A 16,854-nucleotide genomic window follows, 5' to 3' on the forward strand; every position below is an offset into this window, starting at 1 on the left:
AAAGATCTGTAAGTAGTTTACATAAAAAGATATAGGATAGTCAATAAAAATGCCAGGTAAAATCAAGTGTTATCAACAAGCTAGTTGACCTAAAATTCATCAAAATATAAATAAAATCAGTTTGAAACAAATTTTCATAATACATAATAAAATAAAATTATATGTTGAAATCCCATGTCTGGGTGGGCTTGCCTAAACAAACAAGGTTGTCACTTTGAATCCACGTGAGGGGGTGAGCTCCTACTGCTCTGTCCCAGCTCCTGCCAACCTAGCAGTTCAAAAGCATACCAGCATGAGTAGATAAACAGGTACCGCTGCAGCGGGAAGGTAAACGGCGTTTCCGTGCGCTCTGACACTCATCACAGTCCTCTGTGCGCCGGAAGCGGTTTAGTCATGCTGATCACGTGACCCTGAAAGCTGTCTGCAGACAAACTCCGCCTCCCTCAGCCTGAAAGCAGTGATGAGCACCACATCCCATAACTGAATTTGACTGGACTTAACCATCTGGGGTTCTTTACATTTACCTTGAACTATTAATGGGCAGGGAGTTCCAGAGAACAGGTGCTGCTGCCCCAATGAAGTATTGATTCCTTACAAGTGCAGAATGAAGATTCTTAAATGTCCCAGTTTTGCAGACTGAGGCAGTGAAGTGGGCACCTATGGGGTTAGGTAATCCGTCAAGCATACCGGCCTCAAATACCGTATTTTTTGCTCTGTAAGACTCACTTTTTCCCTCCTAAAAAGTAAGGGGAAATGTGTGTGTGTCTTATGGGGCGAATGCAGGCTGCACAGCTATCCCAGAAGCCAGAACAGCAAGAGGGATTGCTGCTTTCACTGCACAGCGATCCCTCTTGTTGTTCTGGCTTCTGAGATTCAGAATATTTTTTTTCTTGTTTTCCTCCTCCAAAAACTAGGTGCGTCTTGTGGTCTGGTGCGTCTTATAGAGCGAAAAATACGGTAGTTGGCATCTTATATACTAATAGTAACATCTTCTACTGCACACCACTAACAAATCAGCAGCCAGTGCAGATCTTAGAGCAGGCATGTAACATGCTGACAGGACATCTTTCCTGTCAGCAGTCATCCTGTAGCATTCTACACTAACTGCAGTTTCCAGATCAAGCAAAAGGGAAGCCCCACATAGAGAGCATTGCAGCAACCCAGTCTTAAAGTTGCCAGTGCCTAGACTACTCTAGTCAAACTCTCCAAGAACAGCTGCTGCTGTTGTGGCAGCTGAAGCTAATAAAAGATGCTTCTAGTCACTGAGGCCACTTGGGCCTCCAAGGACAAATCTGGATTCAGAAGCACCCCAGACTGCATACCTACTCCTTCCAGAGGAGGCAATTGTCCAGGGCAGGCAACTGTCTGATTTCTCAGACATGGAAATGACTCATCTAAAGTGCTTCTGACTTGCCACGATTCCCTCATCCAGTTCAGCACTGCATGCAAGCCCTGACCCAGGGCTTGCACAGCCTCTTCTGATTCAGATATTATGGAGAAATTGAGCTGAGTGACCTCAGTATACTAATGACTCCTTGCCCCCCAGATCCCCGAATGATCATTCCCAATGCCTTCAGATAGATACGACATAGCATTAGGGATAGACAGTGCCCTGCGGCAGCCCATATTCCACATTTCTGGGATTACATAGAAATGAGGGCTTTCAGAGTAGAAGCTCTATATATATATATAAAGGTTTTGATCCCCCACACCTCTCATTTTAGAAGATAAGGCTTCCTTGGATATAAGATGCATTGAAACCAATGAGACACGGTTCTAGGTTAGGAAGTTTCACCATTTCGACCAGTATTGTCTGTTTCTCTAAGGCAGAGTTTTTCAACCGTTTTGAGTCCATGGCTCTCTTATCCAACTACATTCTTTCTGTGGCACTCCTGTGGGGCTCAGGAGCCCAGTTATGGCACCCCTTGCCTGCAGAGCTGGCAGCCCCTCGCCCCTTTTTGAAGTCCCTCCCTTGTGGAGTGTTCCCTCAGCCTCCTCTCCTCTCCTCTCTCCTTGGGAGGCCTTTGGGCAGCTGCTGCTGCCATCCCTGGTCTCTGAGCCGCCCCCCACTCCCAAAAGAGAGGTGCCTCCCAGAGGCAACATTCACAATAAACAGCTGTGCAAGCCTTTGGGAGGCAGAGACAGGAGAAGGCATCAGAGGAGGGAGGGAAGGAAAGACAGACAATGCCAGTGTTGCCCTGACCATCATTCAAGGCATCCCAGGGTGTCAAGGCACACTGGTTGAAAACCACTGCTCTACCACCGTGGAAGAATGGCAGATGCAAGTAATTGACTATATGGAGATGGCAGAAATGACTGGCAGAATCCGAGACCAGGGAGAAGACTTGGTGGAAAAGGACTGGAAGAAATTTAAAGACGACCTGCAGAAACATTGTAAAATCCATGAATGTTAAAATGATGTGAGATATAAAATAATATGGCATTAGTGAATAAGCTATGATTATGCAATAAGGAATTCAATTGGGAGGAAAGTATGGAAACAAGACTTACTTAAATATTTTAATAGGTATCGAGATTTGAAAGAGGATAGGGATTTGCTGAATTTGATGGTAAACAGGAATACAAGGAAGGGAGGTGTGGGGAAGTCAAGAAATAGGGTTAAGAAACTTAGAACTTTAAAGGGGAAAATGTTTAGTCGTTTTGTTTTCTTTTTTCTCCTCTTTTTTATGTATTTTTTACTTTCTTTGTTTTATGCTTTGTATTCTGTTATATTTGTTGTATGTTTTTGTGTATCTCTTTAAAAAATCTTAATAAATATCTTATGAAAAAAAGAAAAAAAGAAAACCACTGCTCTATGGGTTAGATTGTGGTTGCAAAATATATACAATGTGTGAGATGATAATGATGATGATGAATTTCTAAGAATCACTAAAAACATCTGGAAAATGTTGCTAAATAGGATTCAGTTGTAAAGGACTTGTCAGGTGTCGATTCTGAATGTAATAAAATGAAAAGAGAGAAATTCAAGCCATACACAAAATTACAGTGGGAGGGCACTAAGTCAGGCATCCCCAACCTGCGGCCCTCCAGATGTTTTGGCCTACAACTCCCATGATCCCTAGCTAACAGGACCAGTGGTCAGGGATGATGGGAATTGTAGTACAAAACGTCTGGAGGTCCGAAGGTTGGGGATGCCTGCACTAAGTTTTAAAATTATGGTGCTAACGTTTTATGTGACTACCAGCAGAGGGCGCCGGAATAAATCGTTGAAAAAAGCCACGAAGACAGCCTAATTCCAGCACCTGCCATCCCTAGTTATATAGATGCACTTTGGCTTTAGCAGCGCGCGCGTGCACGCGCACACAAAGCGTGTGTGAGAGAGACCGAGACTGAGTGACTCAACACAACGGAATGAGTATGCAACATCTCAACGAGACCTTGCAAGAAGAAACTGGAAACAATTTTTTAAAAAATTATTTTTTTATGCTGATGGAGCAGACGACGGTGAGGACGATGTCTGTAGTTGCACCGGCCCCATAAGTATTACGGCTATGTGTGGACCTACCATCAGCTTTGAGTAAAGCCTTCTTTTATACATCAGGCTAGTAACACTTAATCAACATATAAATGAAAACAAGCCTAAATCTTTGTATAATATTTGCAAAAGAAATATGTACGATTCCATAGTTGTTCACTTTATTTTCACTTGGTAATTTCTTTGAAGCGATGCGTGGGACAACTCTTTATAGCTTACTGCTTATTCATCACAAAGGTCCTCATTCTATTTTAATAAATTGAAAGACTAATTTTAATTATATCATCACTAAAGGGAAGAGCGGTTTCGCCGCGGCGACCGCAAAATATCAGTGTCCTACAGAGGGCGCTGTTACTCTGCTGAATGATCGTTTTCAGCCGTTCTCTTGCAAGCCTTCCATTACCGTAATAAAGGTTTTAGGGTCTCTATAAGCCATCGAAAGGCAGCTCCCCTCGACTGCAGTTCCTCCAAAATGCTGAGTGTTCCTGCTTGGGCAAGTCAGTTAAAATACCTACACGCGATCCTAAAACAAAGCGCTCTTATGCGCCAGCCCTAAACACCATTCCTTAGGCAGAAGTCTGCAATTTGCCTGGACTCGCTTGCCAAGGCATAGGCTTGAGGCGGGAACTCTTAGGCCTCAAATAACTTGTTCAAATATTTTCTTGCATAAAAAAGCGCGGTTCTTTCAAAAGGAAACCTGCTCATTTGCGTGGCGAGGGCTGCCTCCTCGTGCAAAATGTTCAGATCCCGCCACTCACCAATTAAAGCCTCAGTTTCCAAAGCCTTTATAGCTGTAAAGAGAAAAGATGATGGTGATGTTTTACCGGCAATTGCTCTTCTTGCACTTCTTTAGCTAAAATAATAATAAGGCTTTACAGCTTTTAGCTTATTCAATTCAGCGCCACAAGAACTTCGCCAAGTTCACTTGGTGAGTTGCTGTGCATGAAGAGGAAGACTGTTCGTTGGGTTTGATGCGTAACGCTTGTGGTGAGGCTTTATTTTGACATCGCTAAGCGCGCCAGAAGCTCAGGCTCTTTAGTCGCGAAGGGGGGGGGGGTTCTTTCCTGCCGCTCAAGAGAACGTGGAAAGTCCTTAAACTGTAGGCATAGAAGTGAGTGAGTTTGTGCGGATAGACTTCCTTATATATGGTGAAACCAACTCTACGGCCAACAAGGGCTTGTTGGTGAATCGACCACCACGCGTGGCATTTCCATCACATCAGAGCCCAAAGTGGCAGCGCGCAAGAGCGCAGCCGAGAGAGGGCGAGGAGTGGAAGCCAGCGGCCAAACTCCGAGTTCCAAAAACGTGGGCGTCAGATCCATCCCAAGCCCGCCGCGGAACTCGCTTCCGAGACAGAAGGGCCGGCAATCTTCGGCCCACTTGACTCGGGAGGAGGAGACTCTACTGAGCACGCAGCGAAAGGGACCTCCGTCGGATTGAGATGAGGCTCCATTTGTGTGAAAAGTGCCCCCCCCCGTCAGATTAAGGAGGAAAGGGTAGGTGGGTGGGTGGAGTGCGCGCGCACCCGCACCAATGAATATGCACAGCTCCCAAGAATGCACCCCGTTCTGTTTTGATTGCCCTTCCCTAGGCTCATTCTGCATTCGCTGCTCTGCCTGTGTAGGAAGGCTCCTTCCTAATGCTCTAAGATGCGGTTGCCCTTTCTTCCTCCTCCTTCTCCTCCTCCTCCTCCTCCTCCTCGTATGCCTCTCCCCCTTGTCCTCCTCCACACACACCCCGCCACCATCACCGCTCAGCAACGCATATAAGACAACCTTTGCTGCGAATTCCTCTTACCAGCCACTCTAACTTCCAAGCAAACGCCAACTTGCCTGACTCCTCTCCTAAGACCAGCCTACGTTCTGCGCCTTCCCCGGAGGAAGACCCCCGTCCCTCCAGCTCCTGCTGGAAACGGGGGTTAGCGAGGAATGAGGAAGAGGAAAAGTTGGTTGTTCCCCTTTATTTGGTGGCCAAGGAAGCCCAGGGGCAGTTCTCACCTCCCGCCCTGCCTCAGGTCCAAACGATCGATTTATTTCTCGATATTGCAAAGAAACTCTAGGGATATATATACATATTCTCCTACAAGGTCACATGGAGATGTAGGCAAACATGCGTTGGAGGGGCGGGGGGGTGCGCTTTTAAAGAGAGCCTGAGATTCTAAGGCAAAGGCCTCCACATCAGAGGCTTTTATAAAATCTTTCCAAGGGGCAGAAAAATCGGTCTTGCCTGCTTGATCAAACTTGCTTTGAAATCCTGATTGCAAAATAATATTGAGCAGGGAAGAGCGAAGTCTTAGCTCAAACGGACAGACCTGCGCAAAAAAAAGAACCAAAACTATTCACAACCAGGGTATTTTAAAGTGTTTGTTGTCTGTTAAATGCATCCAAATCGAGATGTTCCTAAATCTTTGGATTGCTTCGGTTTTAGATCCGTGGGGGAGGGGGGCACGTCTAAAATTGCCGAAATTAAACTCGTATGTTCCAAATGTACATGATCAGGTTTAATATTCTCTAATGTCCTGGTCTCGCTATCTCTGCGTTTATCAATGAATCGGTAGAGGATCTGTAAATCTCTACACGTCCCTCTTCGGGGTGGGAAAGCATCTTCCCTCATCTCTCATTACAAATAATTAATACTCCTAAAGGGTAGGTTGGATGGTGTATTTCCCCCACTTTTATTGAGCCCAGTCTTAAGGAACCTATTCATGCACAAATCTGTGTATATCTGCATATAGCAGCATATATTTCTACTAGTGTATCTATTTTAATAATAGCAGACATGTAAACAAATCAATACCTATAGCTATCTATTTTGCAATGCATGCTCGTCATGATCAAAAAGTCCACATTAACACTGACTCACTTTCTTATATGCATATACGGATGTGTGGCTGTATATTGATATATTTATATTTATCATGGGTGTGAGCGACTGTGTGTGCCAATATAGAGTTGTGTGTGCATCAGGGGTGTATAATTATATGCATAATATATGTGTGTTCAATATGTCTATGTGTTCTATATAAACTGTGTAGATGGGAATGATTTTCCTATCCGGCTGAGGTTTACTTCTCCAGCCTATTGTTTCAGACAACAGATATAAGTTGCGATGGGAGAGGAACGTCGGGTTTGGTGTCTGTCCCCCATTTCCAATTATAGATGGATCATTACAGACAGAGAAGTACTGAGAATCCAGACATCTGCTCTTCACATGAATGCACTCACCTCCTAGAGAACAGCCCGCCATCATGCTCTGGAAACTGGTCGAAAATGTCAAGTATGAAGATATCTACGAGGTAAGTATAGAGATAAGAAGCATGTTTTTGGTGAAAAGAAGGAACCTTAGATTTAGAGAAGTGGGGAAGTGCCCGCTTATACGTTTGGATTTATTTCTGAGAGAGATTCTGATGCAGGCGGGCGCCCGGACGCAGACACACGAGCCGCGTTCAGGGGCGAAAGGACTTGGAGAGGCTGGTTTTACGCCGTGTTTGTTGTCAAAGGGAGCTGCTTTTTTTCAAAAGAAGAAGCCGAAAAAGAAGCCGAAGAAGAAGCAGACGAGATTTAGACATCAAAGCACGGAATGATCTGGGGGATGACAGAAAGCAACTTAAACGCTGCAGTTTGTTTAGATCTGGAAGTCGGTGTAATTCGATTAGATGCAGCCTAATGCCGTTCATTACATATATAATAGGATAGGCTTTCATTTTCTTCTTTAGTTTTCATCCCATCTTTTCAGTTCCTCTGTGGGGAGACCACCTAAACTGGCCCCTTCTGTAGGACTCTGCACAAGCCCGGATGCAGAAAGACTCTGGAGAAGAGCAGCGGTGGTGCTGGTGGAAGGTGTTCGCTCTGCTTTGGGGGTTTTTTTCCCTCGTGAGAACGGTACACGAGGGGAAAAAATCTTTTCTTTCTTTCTCTTTCCCTTTCTCTCTCTCTGTCTGTCTCTCCCTCCCTCTTGTGTCTAGAAACAACGGGGATCCCCTCAGCTTCTCTTAAAATCGATGCTTGGCTCTCTTTTCTAGTTTTTGCTTTCCATGGGAGGTGGACTGCCCTCTTTCCGAAATATCCGGGCTCCCTCCTAGCTGAGTTCCAGAGCAGGTTAAGGGAGAATTAAGTGGCGCGCTGGTCTCTCTCCCCCCCCCCCCCTGCCAGTGGAAGGAGCCGAGGGAGAGAACACCGTCTTTCCCTTTCCGCCGTGGAAGTTTGGGCAGCAAGCGGGGGTTGTGGAGTAGCGTGTGCCCGTTTTCCGGACCCGGGCAGGGTTACTGGAGTGTGGGCCAGGAGGGCGGGCGGGCGAGCAGAGCCGCCGGCCGGTCTGCGGAGTTTCCAACTCGATTAAGAAAGCCAAGAGCCGCGTTTTGCCGGCGATGAGTTAATATTTAAAAGTGCAGCCGTCTGCGGAGGAGAAGGGTGGAGGGGAGACGCCAGGGCAGGCGAGGCAGGGGGCTACTGCCAGATAGGGCGCAGGGGGGATCCCGGTGGGTAGCCTGCGTCCGACGACGAGCAACGTCTCCGGGGCTGTGTAAAGCTCCTGTCGGGGTAATTATCTACTGAGCGCCGGCAAAATCCAGCCCGGCGTGGGGATTTGCAGCGCCCTCCTTCTCGGGTCCAATTTCTCCCTTCCAGCTCACAGAGCTCGGTCCTCTCTTGCGCGCCCTACTCTCCCCAAACGCATTTCCAGTGATTCCCTTCAGGGCGAGCTCAGGGCTCCCTGGGGGGACCGAGACCTGCCTCGGAATCTGGCCCCTCTCGAGTGAAACGGTGCCAGGGTCTCCTCTGTGAAATGGTAACGCTGAGCCTTAAGCTGTGGCTCACAAAAGGGGTCCTCGGCTTCTTACTGCGCTTTGACCGCTGGACTCCGGGCAGAAATTCACGCCTTGGGAAATTCGTGGCTAGGAATCGAAATCCCAGGATTTGTCTCCGAATCCTGCGGAAAATATGCGATAGACCCGCTCCCAAGGCAGCTATATAGATCTGCGTGGATATATATATATATATATATATATATATATATATATATATCCTTTTCTCTCTTAAAATAAAAATAAAAAGCCTAAAAGGTGAAGGAACACACGTTCACCCATTAGATCGATCGCTTTTGATAACTCTAAACATATGCATATATATATATATATATATAAAGCGACTTTTCCCCCTCAAAGAGACGCCGCTACGGAGAAGGCAGGGAGCGCAGCGCGGCCAAGTGAGAGTGGATTTAGGCAGGAACGTTAAGTTGAACTTTAACTGAAATGGCAGTCAGGCCAGTCGAACGGGTTCTGGGAACATCAAAAAGGTTCTTAATCGCCTCTGGCTTCGCCTAAGAACTATAAATCTAGTATCCTTGCAAATTCATTGCGTAGATTTTACATCTAGGTGGAAATAGAACGCTTTTTTGGCACAGCCAGAGGAAAGCTGTCTATACGTTTGAGATGTGTGTGTGTGCGCGCGCGCGTGTGTGTCACACACACAAATAATGACAGGCTAAATAGAAGCCAAGTGCTCTGCACCCTCTCTGTATAGCTTTTCAAAACGAGGGCAGTCTGTAATAACTGGTAGTATTTTAAGTGCTTTAATTACTTCTGTAAACAAACAAATCTCACTGGCTGACTTAAAAAAAACCACTGCCGGATTAGAGAAGCCCTTTTATTATTTGCTTTAAAAATTAGAACAAAAGCACCAAGGGCAATCGATTTTCTTTCGTATTTGGAATGTATAATTAAATGTAAAAGAAGGAAATATGATTTCCCCCTCCCCTCTTTAGCCCCTGGCGCGGCTCCAGATCACTTCCTAGCTCCAAATCAGCAGTGCCTCGTTTACACGTCTTCCTCTGCTCGAGTTAATTGAAGTTCTGCCTCTTCCTCGCTCAACTTTTTTTTTTGTCCCTTCCCTCTCCCCCAACTCTGCCTCCGCCAGCCCCCTCGTCTGATTACATCTAGTAATTCTCCACTGAATGAACGTCATTTACAATACTAGGGGAGCTCTCGAGCTGCCTGCAAAGCCTTCACGCTCCATTTGCTCCTGCATTCTCCCTTTAAAGTAGTCGTGTAATATTAATAGTCATGAATATCAATTATTATGAGGCGTTGTAGGGAAGGAAAAGGAGAAAGGGGCGCCGGAGCAGTCTGAACCTCGCCTTGGGTCGAAGAGGATTGCATTTGGAAGCTCAAAGGGCCGGGAGGGGGGGACAAGAGAGCGGAGCCTTTTTAATACACACGCACACACACACGCACACACATATACACACACACACACACAGCTTTTGGGGCACTGGCTTTTTTTCCTTCTTCGAATTTTTGTTTTGATGGATAGACTCGGAAATACCTCCAGCGGCTCTCCTGGGTGCTCCGCGTTCCCTCGCAGATCTCCTTGATACGTCCCCTCCCGTTGATACTGTTATTCTATCGCTATTTTATTTTTAGCTGTTTCCAGACTTTTTTCCCCCCTCCAGATGTTAGTCCACACCTATTCCGCCATGGTGAGTTGGCTCTGTGTTGTGATTTAAAATTGCCCTCTTCTCTCTCCCTCTCCCTCCCTCTCTCTCTCTCAGTCCCTCTCTCCCTCTCTCTCTTTCTTCCTTTCTCTCTTTGAACGCCTTTGGCTTGGTAATTTAGCACAATAATTGAAGGAAGCTCGCAGCTGCTTCTTCGGTTTTGCATTGTGTTCTCGGTCTGAGCTAGGGGGGTGAGGAGGGGGGCAGAGTGAGGGGAAACTTTTTATAGAAAAAAATTGCTGTCGGGGATTTGAACGACTTTTTTCTGGAATAGATTTTATGCGTGCGTGTGTGTGTGTGTAAAATCACAGCTTCACTTCGAATATAGAATCCAGGATTCAGAAGAATATTGATTTGGATTGTGACTCTTTTTTTAAAAAAAAAATGTAAATAGTGTTTTGTTTTTTACAAAAACTTTTATTCATTATAACGCCAAAAACATTTTTGTTAATTTTCTTTTTACAGGCGTGAATCAAATATTAGAAAAATATCAATAAATTATATTCTGAAGGCCCCCGCTTCACTGGCTTAATCCTAACTTTTTTCCTCCGATTTTGAGATCAATTTTAATAGGAGAAATGTTGTTTCATATTATTTTCCATACAATCTTCCAGAACGAACCTAGAATCGCATCTTTCCAGTTCTGCCACGGGCAAACGAGCGGGTGGCTTGTTTATTTGTTTTCATCAAAAGCTCTTCCTAAAGCCATACAGTGTTGAATAAATGTATATTTGTTCGTGCTCTTGCGAGATTATTCGTGGGGAAGAAGCATGGAATGGGTGGAGAAATTCACCCCAGTCCTTCGTGGTAGAGTTAAGGGGTTTTTAATTCCTCCACTTTCTTTTAAAACCAGACTTTTTCTTTCATTTATTTTTGCCATTGTCGCTTGCAGTCGAGAAGTTCATGGGAAGTTTTGGAACTTAAGGAAAGGAGATAGGAGTTATTCTTCTGTTTTCCTAATTTGTGGATTTTTCATTCTGCTTTCAATTATACACAAACCATAGGAGAAGCTTTAAGAAACGGCGGGCAGTCTCTTCGCCGCTGAAAACGAGGGGTGATTAATCTGAATAGGAGCCGTTTTGATAGGCACCTTTTAAACTGTATTTTTTTGAGAATAATAAATTGGCTGTTAAACTCCCTTTCCCAATCTCTCTCTCTCTCTCCTCTCTCTTTTCTCCTTCCTCTCCCCTCCCTCCGGTTGCCCACCTTCCAGGACCGCCACGATGGCGTGCCCAGTCACAGCTCTCGGCTGTCCCAGCTGGGCTCGGTCTCGCAGGGACCCTACTCGAGCGCCCCTCCGCTGTCTCACACCCCGTCCTCGGACTTCCAGCCGCCCTACTTCCCGCCGCCCTACCAGCCGCTTCCCTATCACCAGAGCCAGGACCCTTACTCCCATGTCAATGACCCCTACTCCCTGAACCCTCTGCACCAGCCCCAGCAGCACCCTTGGGGGCAGAGACAGAGGCAGGAGGTGGGCTCGGAGACCGGCTCGCTGCTGCCCCAGCCGCGGGCTTCGCTGCCTCAGCTCTCGGGACTGGACCCCAGGCGGGACTACCACTCGGTCAGGCGGCCAGACGTCCTGCTCCACTCGGCTCACCACGGCCTGGACTCCGGCATGGGCGACGCGCTTTCTCTCCACGGCATCGGGCACCCGGGGATGGAGGACGTCCAGGTAATGCGCTCGGGAAGGAGCAACCAGCTCCCACGCACACTTGCGGGGGTCGCGGGCGGGGGGCGTGCGCGGATGCCTTCCAGCGCTGGAGGTTTTGCTGTGCTTTCCCAGGATCATTGCGAATGTGATCGACCTCTACTCAAGGTCTGTTTTGGAATAGTGCGCCCCCCCCCAACCCCAGGAGGCTTGCATGTTTAGCAATCTCTGAGGCTTTTGTTTTCTGGAAGACGGAACACACCCAGAGTTTATTCCACTCCTTTCTATCTCTGGTAATACGTTCCCGGCTGCTTCAAAGGACTTGAAACAAACTCTGCCTTGCAACTTCCCTCAGCGTTGCTTGGAAGTCAATGAGTTGTGAGTTGCAGCCATCAATGATCAGCTGAAGGTTGCAGCCCCAAGCTGCCAGACAGCCAGGGGCAGCGTGAGGCAGGCTTCTCTGGGATGAAAGTCCCACCGAAATCAATGGAATTTATTTCCGTGTAGACAGCAAGGGGGGCAGCTGGGGGAGCCCCAATAACTTCGATGGAAGTCATGTGAGTTCCCAGGATACGCACCCCGCCCTCCTCTTTGCAAAAGTTGAAGAAAATTTCAGAGACATGTGCTAGACAGAAAGTTGGAATTAAATCCACGCACACAATGAACTGCTCTAGATTTGATTTTATTTTATTAATAATACTAAATACTAAAATAAAATACTAAACATGTGTTTCAGAGAACTGGATGACGCGCTAAATTTCTTTTCCCCTCCAGTTCGACAGTCAAACGATCAAGGGCTACTTTTTTTGTTTAAGACAAAAGCCTCGCACAGTGTCTTGAAAAGAGGTGGCAGTGGCCTATAGGATTAGTTATTTGGGGGGCTACATTCTCTTCCGGCGGGTGGGCGTTCTTTTCTGCAGATGTCATCGTTTCTGCTAGTGCATTTATTTTATTGTGCACTGAAGACAGATCCTCTGAACGCAGTTATCTCTGTCGTGAACCTACGTGATTTCTGAATTTATTCCAAGAGAACTTAACTCTAATCAACGATTTTCCATTATAGTAAATAATGACAGTACAGAAATTGCTCCAGAACGAAGTACAGTAATTGTTGGTATATAGATTGAACGAAATCCGTTGGGTGTTTCGTTAGGAACTCCCCAGTTTCACGAAAGCATGATGGAGCAGAGAGGGTTAAAACGCATCTGATTATTTTGGGCGGTTTGCGTTTATTGCCAGCCTTTATGAACTAAGGCAGAGGGGGCGTCAGATTCCGCGCGCATCAAGCGTTTATATGCATGACGCAAACGATCCGGAGGAGGAGAGGGACTTGGCAGGCCCGATCCTGCGCTTTTCACTTAAGCGACTCTCCCTCCAAATGCGGTCACTGAGGGGGCAGAATGTATGAGTTTGTGTCCAGTGACCAATGGAGAGCGAATTAGAGGATCTGGGCTGAATGGAGAAATTTCATGGCGTGATCCGTATTCAGCTTTGAAAATCGGGTGGTGATGGGGGCCAAACATTTATTTGAAAATGGCTCCTCTGAATTCGAATGCAAAGGAATGGGAACTCGGGGCAAATCGCTCAGCTATGTGAAAACAAAGGGAAAATGCAGAGCATCAGTCCTAGGAAAGTTTATGGCCCAGGTTTTAGCTGAAGAAAATGTGCTAGGTGTGCGGATTGTTCTGTTCCAAAACAAACCTATTCTCGGCTAGGAACCAGCTCCCTTGAAACCGCCTAAGAGGCAACAGCTATTCTGAGTTATGACTCTTGTGAGTAATGTGCAGTTTTTGGGAGACAGAAAAAGGCAGGTGGAGCAGGAGGAAGCGACCCTGATGGGGAGGAACTTGGTGTTACCGTATTTGAAAAGCATTTGCTACTAAGGGAGAGAGAGGGAGGAATTGTCCAGTCTCCTTCCATTATAACTTACTCTTATTTGGGATGGGGGAATACACCATAGAATTCATTCTAAACTTTGTAAGAATAATCCAGTTTACCTTGTACACAAATCCAGAAGTTTACAAAAAAAATCACACGCATCGCTTTTATTCAGTTTCTCGAATAACAAGAAAAGGGTTATGCAGAGGGGAAACGGTGCCTGCGTCCCCGCCTCCCCATTTCTTAAGCTGCCTGGAAAGAAATGTGGTTGGCTGTAACAGGGGGGAAATAAGGCAAGCAGAGACAGAAAGAAATTAGGGAGAAAATATATAATTATAGAAATACAAACCGAAGCCATGTGTAATCCATTGTTCATGGACAGAATGAAGCGTTTCTTGTAACTGGAGAGTTTTCTGTTGCAGTGCTGTAAACATGTTGCTGTCCTTGGGAGCGTTAAATTCTGCACTTGGTCACGTGCGGCCCGATTCTATGGGTGTTTGCTCTGAAGCAAGTAAATGGTCCTCAAGAGAGGTGCCACGCAAAGGGTAGAGCATGTGGGCGGGCAATTGATGCAGTCCACAACTTTTACATGAACACCTCTCTAGTAAAGGGAGGGAGCGTGCCGCCTCCGTCATAACGAATGACTAACTATATGGGAAGATTTCTAGACTGTCCTTAAAAGTTCAGCCTGCTCATATATTCTGGGAAGTTCTGCTGAAATCAGTAGGGCTTGACTTCCAAGGGGAAGTGTTTAGGATCTAGGGACCAGTGACTGAAGGCAGGGGTGCCAGAGTAGCTGAATAGTGAGTGGACGCTGGTAACCTTTGTCTACTGCAAAGATTTATTTAGGAAGTTGGGGGGTCCATCAAACTGCGTGGGCGTTCTTCCAAATCCTGGCACAGTTAGGCAGTTTTAAGTCCCTTTGACTTCAGTGCGAGGGGTGAGAGTACACCTTTGCATCAACCCCACTGGAATCAGCAGAAGTTCTGCTTAATTGTAACTGGATCGTAGGTGTATATATTGTTAAAGGGCGTGCAAGAGTGCTCAATAAATCCATTTCCTCTTAAGTAATCCTATTAGATGTGAATGTTATGGAATAAGTGAAGAATGTTCTGCAACGTATATTCTTAATGGCATGTTTGGAAAGGTTGCACATCTTAGCGTGCGAGTCTACATGAAATTGATATCTGGCTTATTTGAATTAATGGAATCTACTAGAGCTAGATAGATACGTCTACGAAATTTTGATTCTTCGTTTCCTTGGTGATGCATTTCCTTGATAAATAGCACCATTGAGAAACTATTTCCTCAGGAATACTTTATGAATTATTAGCAGTCATTATCTATTATTAGAGCGAAGATACTTTCATTTGGTACGTTCTGTGTACATGTGCAATTAATGTTTACTGCAATGTAACTAAGGTATCAGGTGGATGATAAGAAATTTGTTTCTTCTTAATGTCCTTAATAAATTAAGATTAGACAGAGAGATCGATGAAGAAATAGTTATGATATATTCACGGCTATATGCCATTAATATGTCTGCAGTTGCTCCCTATCTTTAATTGAAACTCGAGTATTCGTGATACCAAGTATGATATATTGCAGCGCTTTATTTTTCATCCCCAGCAATATATTACGGGTTAATATTTGATGTAATGTTTTCTTGAAATACCTTATTGTTCTCTCATTAAGCACATCAGTTCAGGTGTTCGCAGGCGAGCAAACTCACAGTCCTGGCAATCCAAAGTACATTATTCGGATTTATGCAGTTTAAACGCTGCTATCGTAAATCAAACTGAAATCAACCAGAATTGCTTACAAAGTCGTGTTAATCAGAACAGGGGTGCTTCGCTTGGAATTGGTGGCTCTGAAGCCTTTTCAATAAGATTGCTTCGGCTTAACTGGTTTCTATATTAGATTTGCTTCAGGGTTTAAGATTCAAAACTACTCTTCCTCGCAGCAATCCTGAAGGCAATCCTGTATCCTTCTTACGCATCTGTGCGCAGAAGCCAGCCCCTTGAGTTTAGTGGGACTTTCCCAGTTAAGTAAGTGCACGCAGGCAGAGTTACACGGAAACCGGTCCCATTGTTAATGGACGGGACTGACTTCCGAGGCACGTATTAAAGGCAGATCACGGTCTCGCTGAAATCAATGCGCATTCGTTCCCCGTAAATCCCTTTCGAACTGAAGTGAGACCTGCACTACTAGGCTTTTCTTCCCTCCCACCACCTCCATTTATTGCTCTCGATATGTCAGGCGGCGATTGGAAAGTGTTAGCTTTTTTTATTTAAAATAAATAAATAAATGTGTGCACTTTATAGCGGAGAATGTCCAAGACTGAATTCCACCCCCACCGTCTCTTCTGAGAGGCGCTGGGGATCCAAAGTTAACTTTGCACCCATGCAAAGTAACCCCTGGTATCACTTTTAACTAAAGAAGTCTAGTAATTAAAAGTCTGAGTTGTGTGTGAGTGTGCGTGTGCGTGTTTCCGCATGCAGTCCTAATTAAATCTTTACGATCCTCTCTGTGACTATTAACTGCCAGCATGCTGCGCGAATATCCTGTACAAAAACCCAGCAGGCGGCCGTAATTAGATCGAAAATCAGACAAGACTCTTCTCATTAACTACAACAGCTCAGGCGCGCTGCTGATGAGGAGGCGAGCAGCGGAGGGTGCGAGGAACAGGTTTCCAGGAGAAGCCCCGCCACCGCCATCCCCACCGCCACCACCCACCGCGCCTCCCAGGAACTGCGCCCCTAGAGCACAGGCACGCCCTTCGGGGGCACTTAATCCGGATCAACGCCAAGCCCGCCCCTTTACCTGAGCGAAAGAGGATTAGAATCCCCATCCCTTGCAAGAGCTGCGGATGAGCACCAGGGGGTGGGCGCTGCCGCCAATGTTCTGCTCGCGAGCTTCCCAGCGAAACTCAAGCATGGCCACTTTTTTTGGGGGGGGGGGGCGGGCGGGTGTGTGTTCTTAGACGTCCAGCCGGGGTTGTTCAGGTGGGGAAGAACCGTTCCAAGCTAATTATTTTTTGTTTAGGGATTAGGGGCTTGTGACACCCTTTCCTTGCCCCCAATAAGGACGGAGAAAATGCCCCGGCAGGTATTTATTCCCTCTGGTTGCGTCTGTAAGGTGAGAGACGCGGTCCAGCCGCTCGCTCTTTTACAGAGCCATCCTCGACGCGTTTTACTTTGAAGTAAAGACACTGAACACAAAGCGAGATTTATGCCCGAGTAAGCGTGCGTAGGCTTGCCGCTTGGAAAGGGGGCGAAAGGAAGACCTCCCTCTCCTTTTGTCTAGTGCTCTGCCCTGCGGCTACTTTTGAAGCTGAGGGCTA

The 16,854-nt window shown here is 46.2% G+C and overlaps 1 protein-coding gene across 10 annotated transcripts in view; it reads left to right on the plus strand.

Annotated features, from left to right (window-relative positions):
- The first annotated feature begins 5,126 nt into the window (after nt 1–5,126).
- The window catches only part of TFAP2B (transcription factor AP-2 beta), a 67,357-nt gene continuing 55,629 nt past the window's right edge, over nt 5,127–16,854 (plus strand). For 2 of the 10 annotated variants that reach the window (XM_083495238.1, XM_083495237.1), the window contains exons 1-2: nt 5,536–6,791; nt 11,199–11,657. In XM_083495238.1, coding sequence (XP_083351364.1) covers nt 6,711–6,791; nt 11,199–11,657 — 540 coding nt within the window. In that variant the 5' untranslated portion in view covers nt 5,536–6,710. Of the gene's footprint in view, nt 5,511–5,535; nt 6,792–6,981; nt 9,971–11,198; nt 11,658–16,854 lie in introns of those variants that run through there. The other 8 variants (XM_083495233.1, XM_083495235.1, XM_083495236.1 and 5 more) reach the window with 8 other exon arrangements.

Source organism: Podarcis liolepis, assembly GCF_965112155.1.
Source record: "Podarcis liolepis genome assembly, chromosome: 3".
NCBI lineage: Eukaryota > Metazoa > Chordata > Lepidosauria > Squamata > Lacertidae > Podarcis > Podarcis liolepis.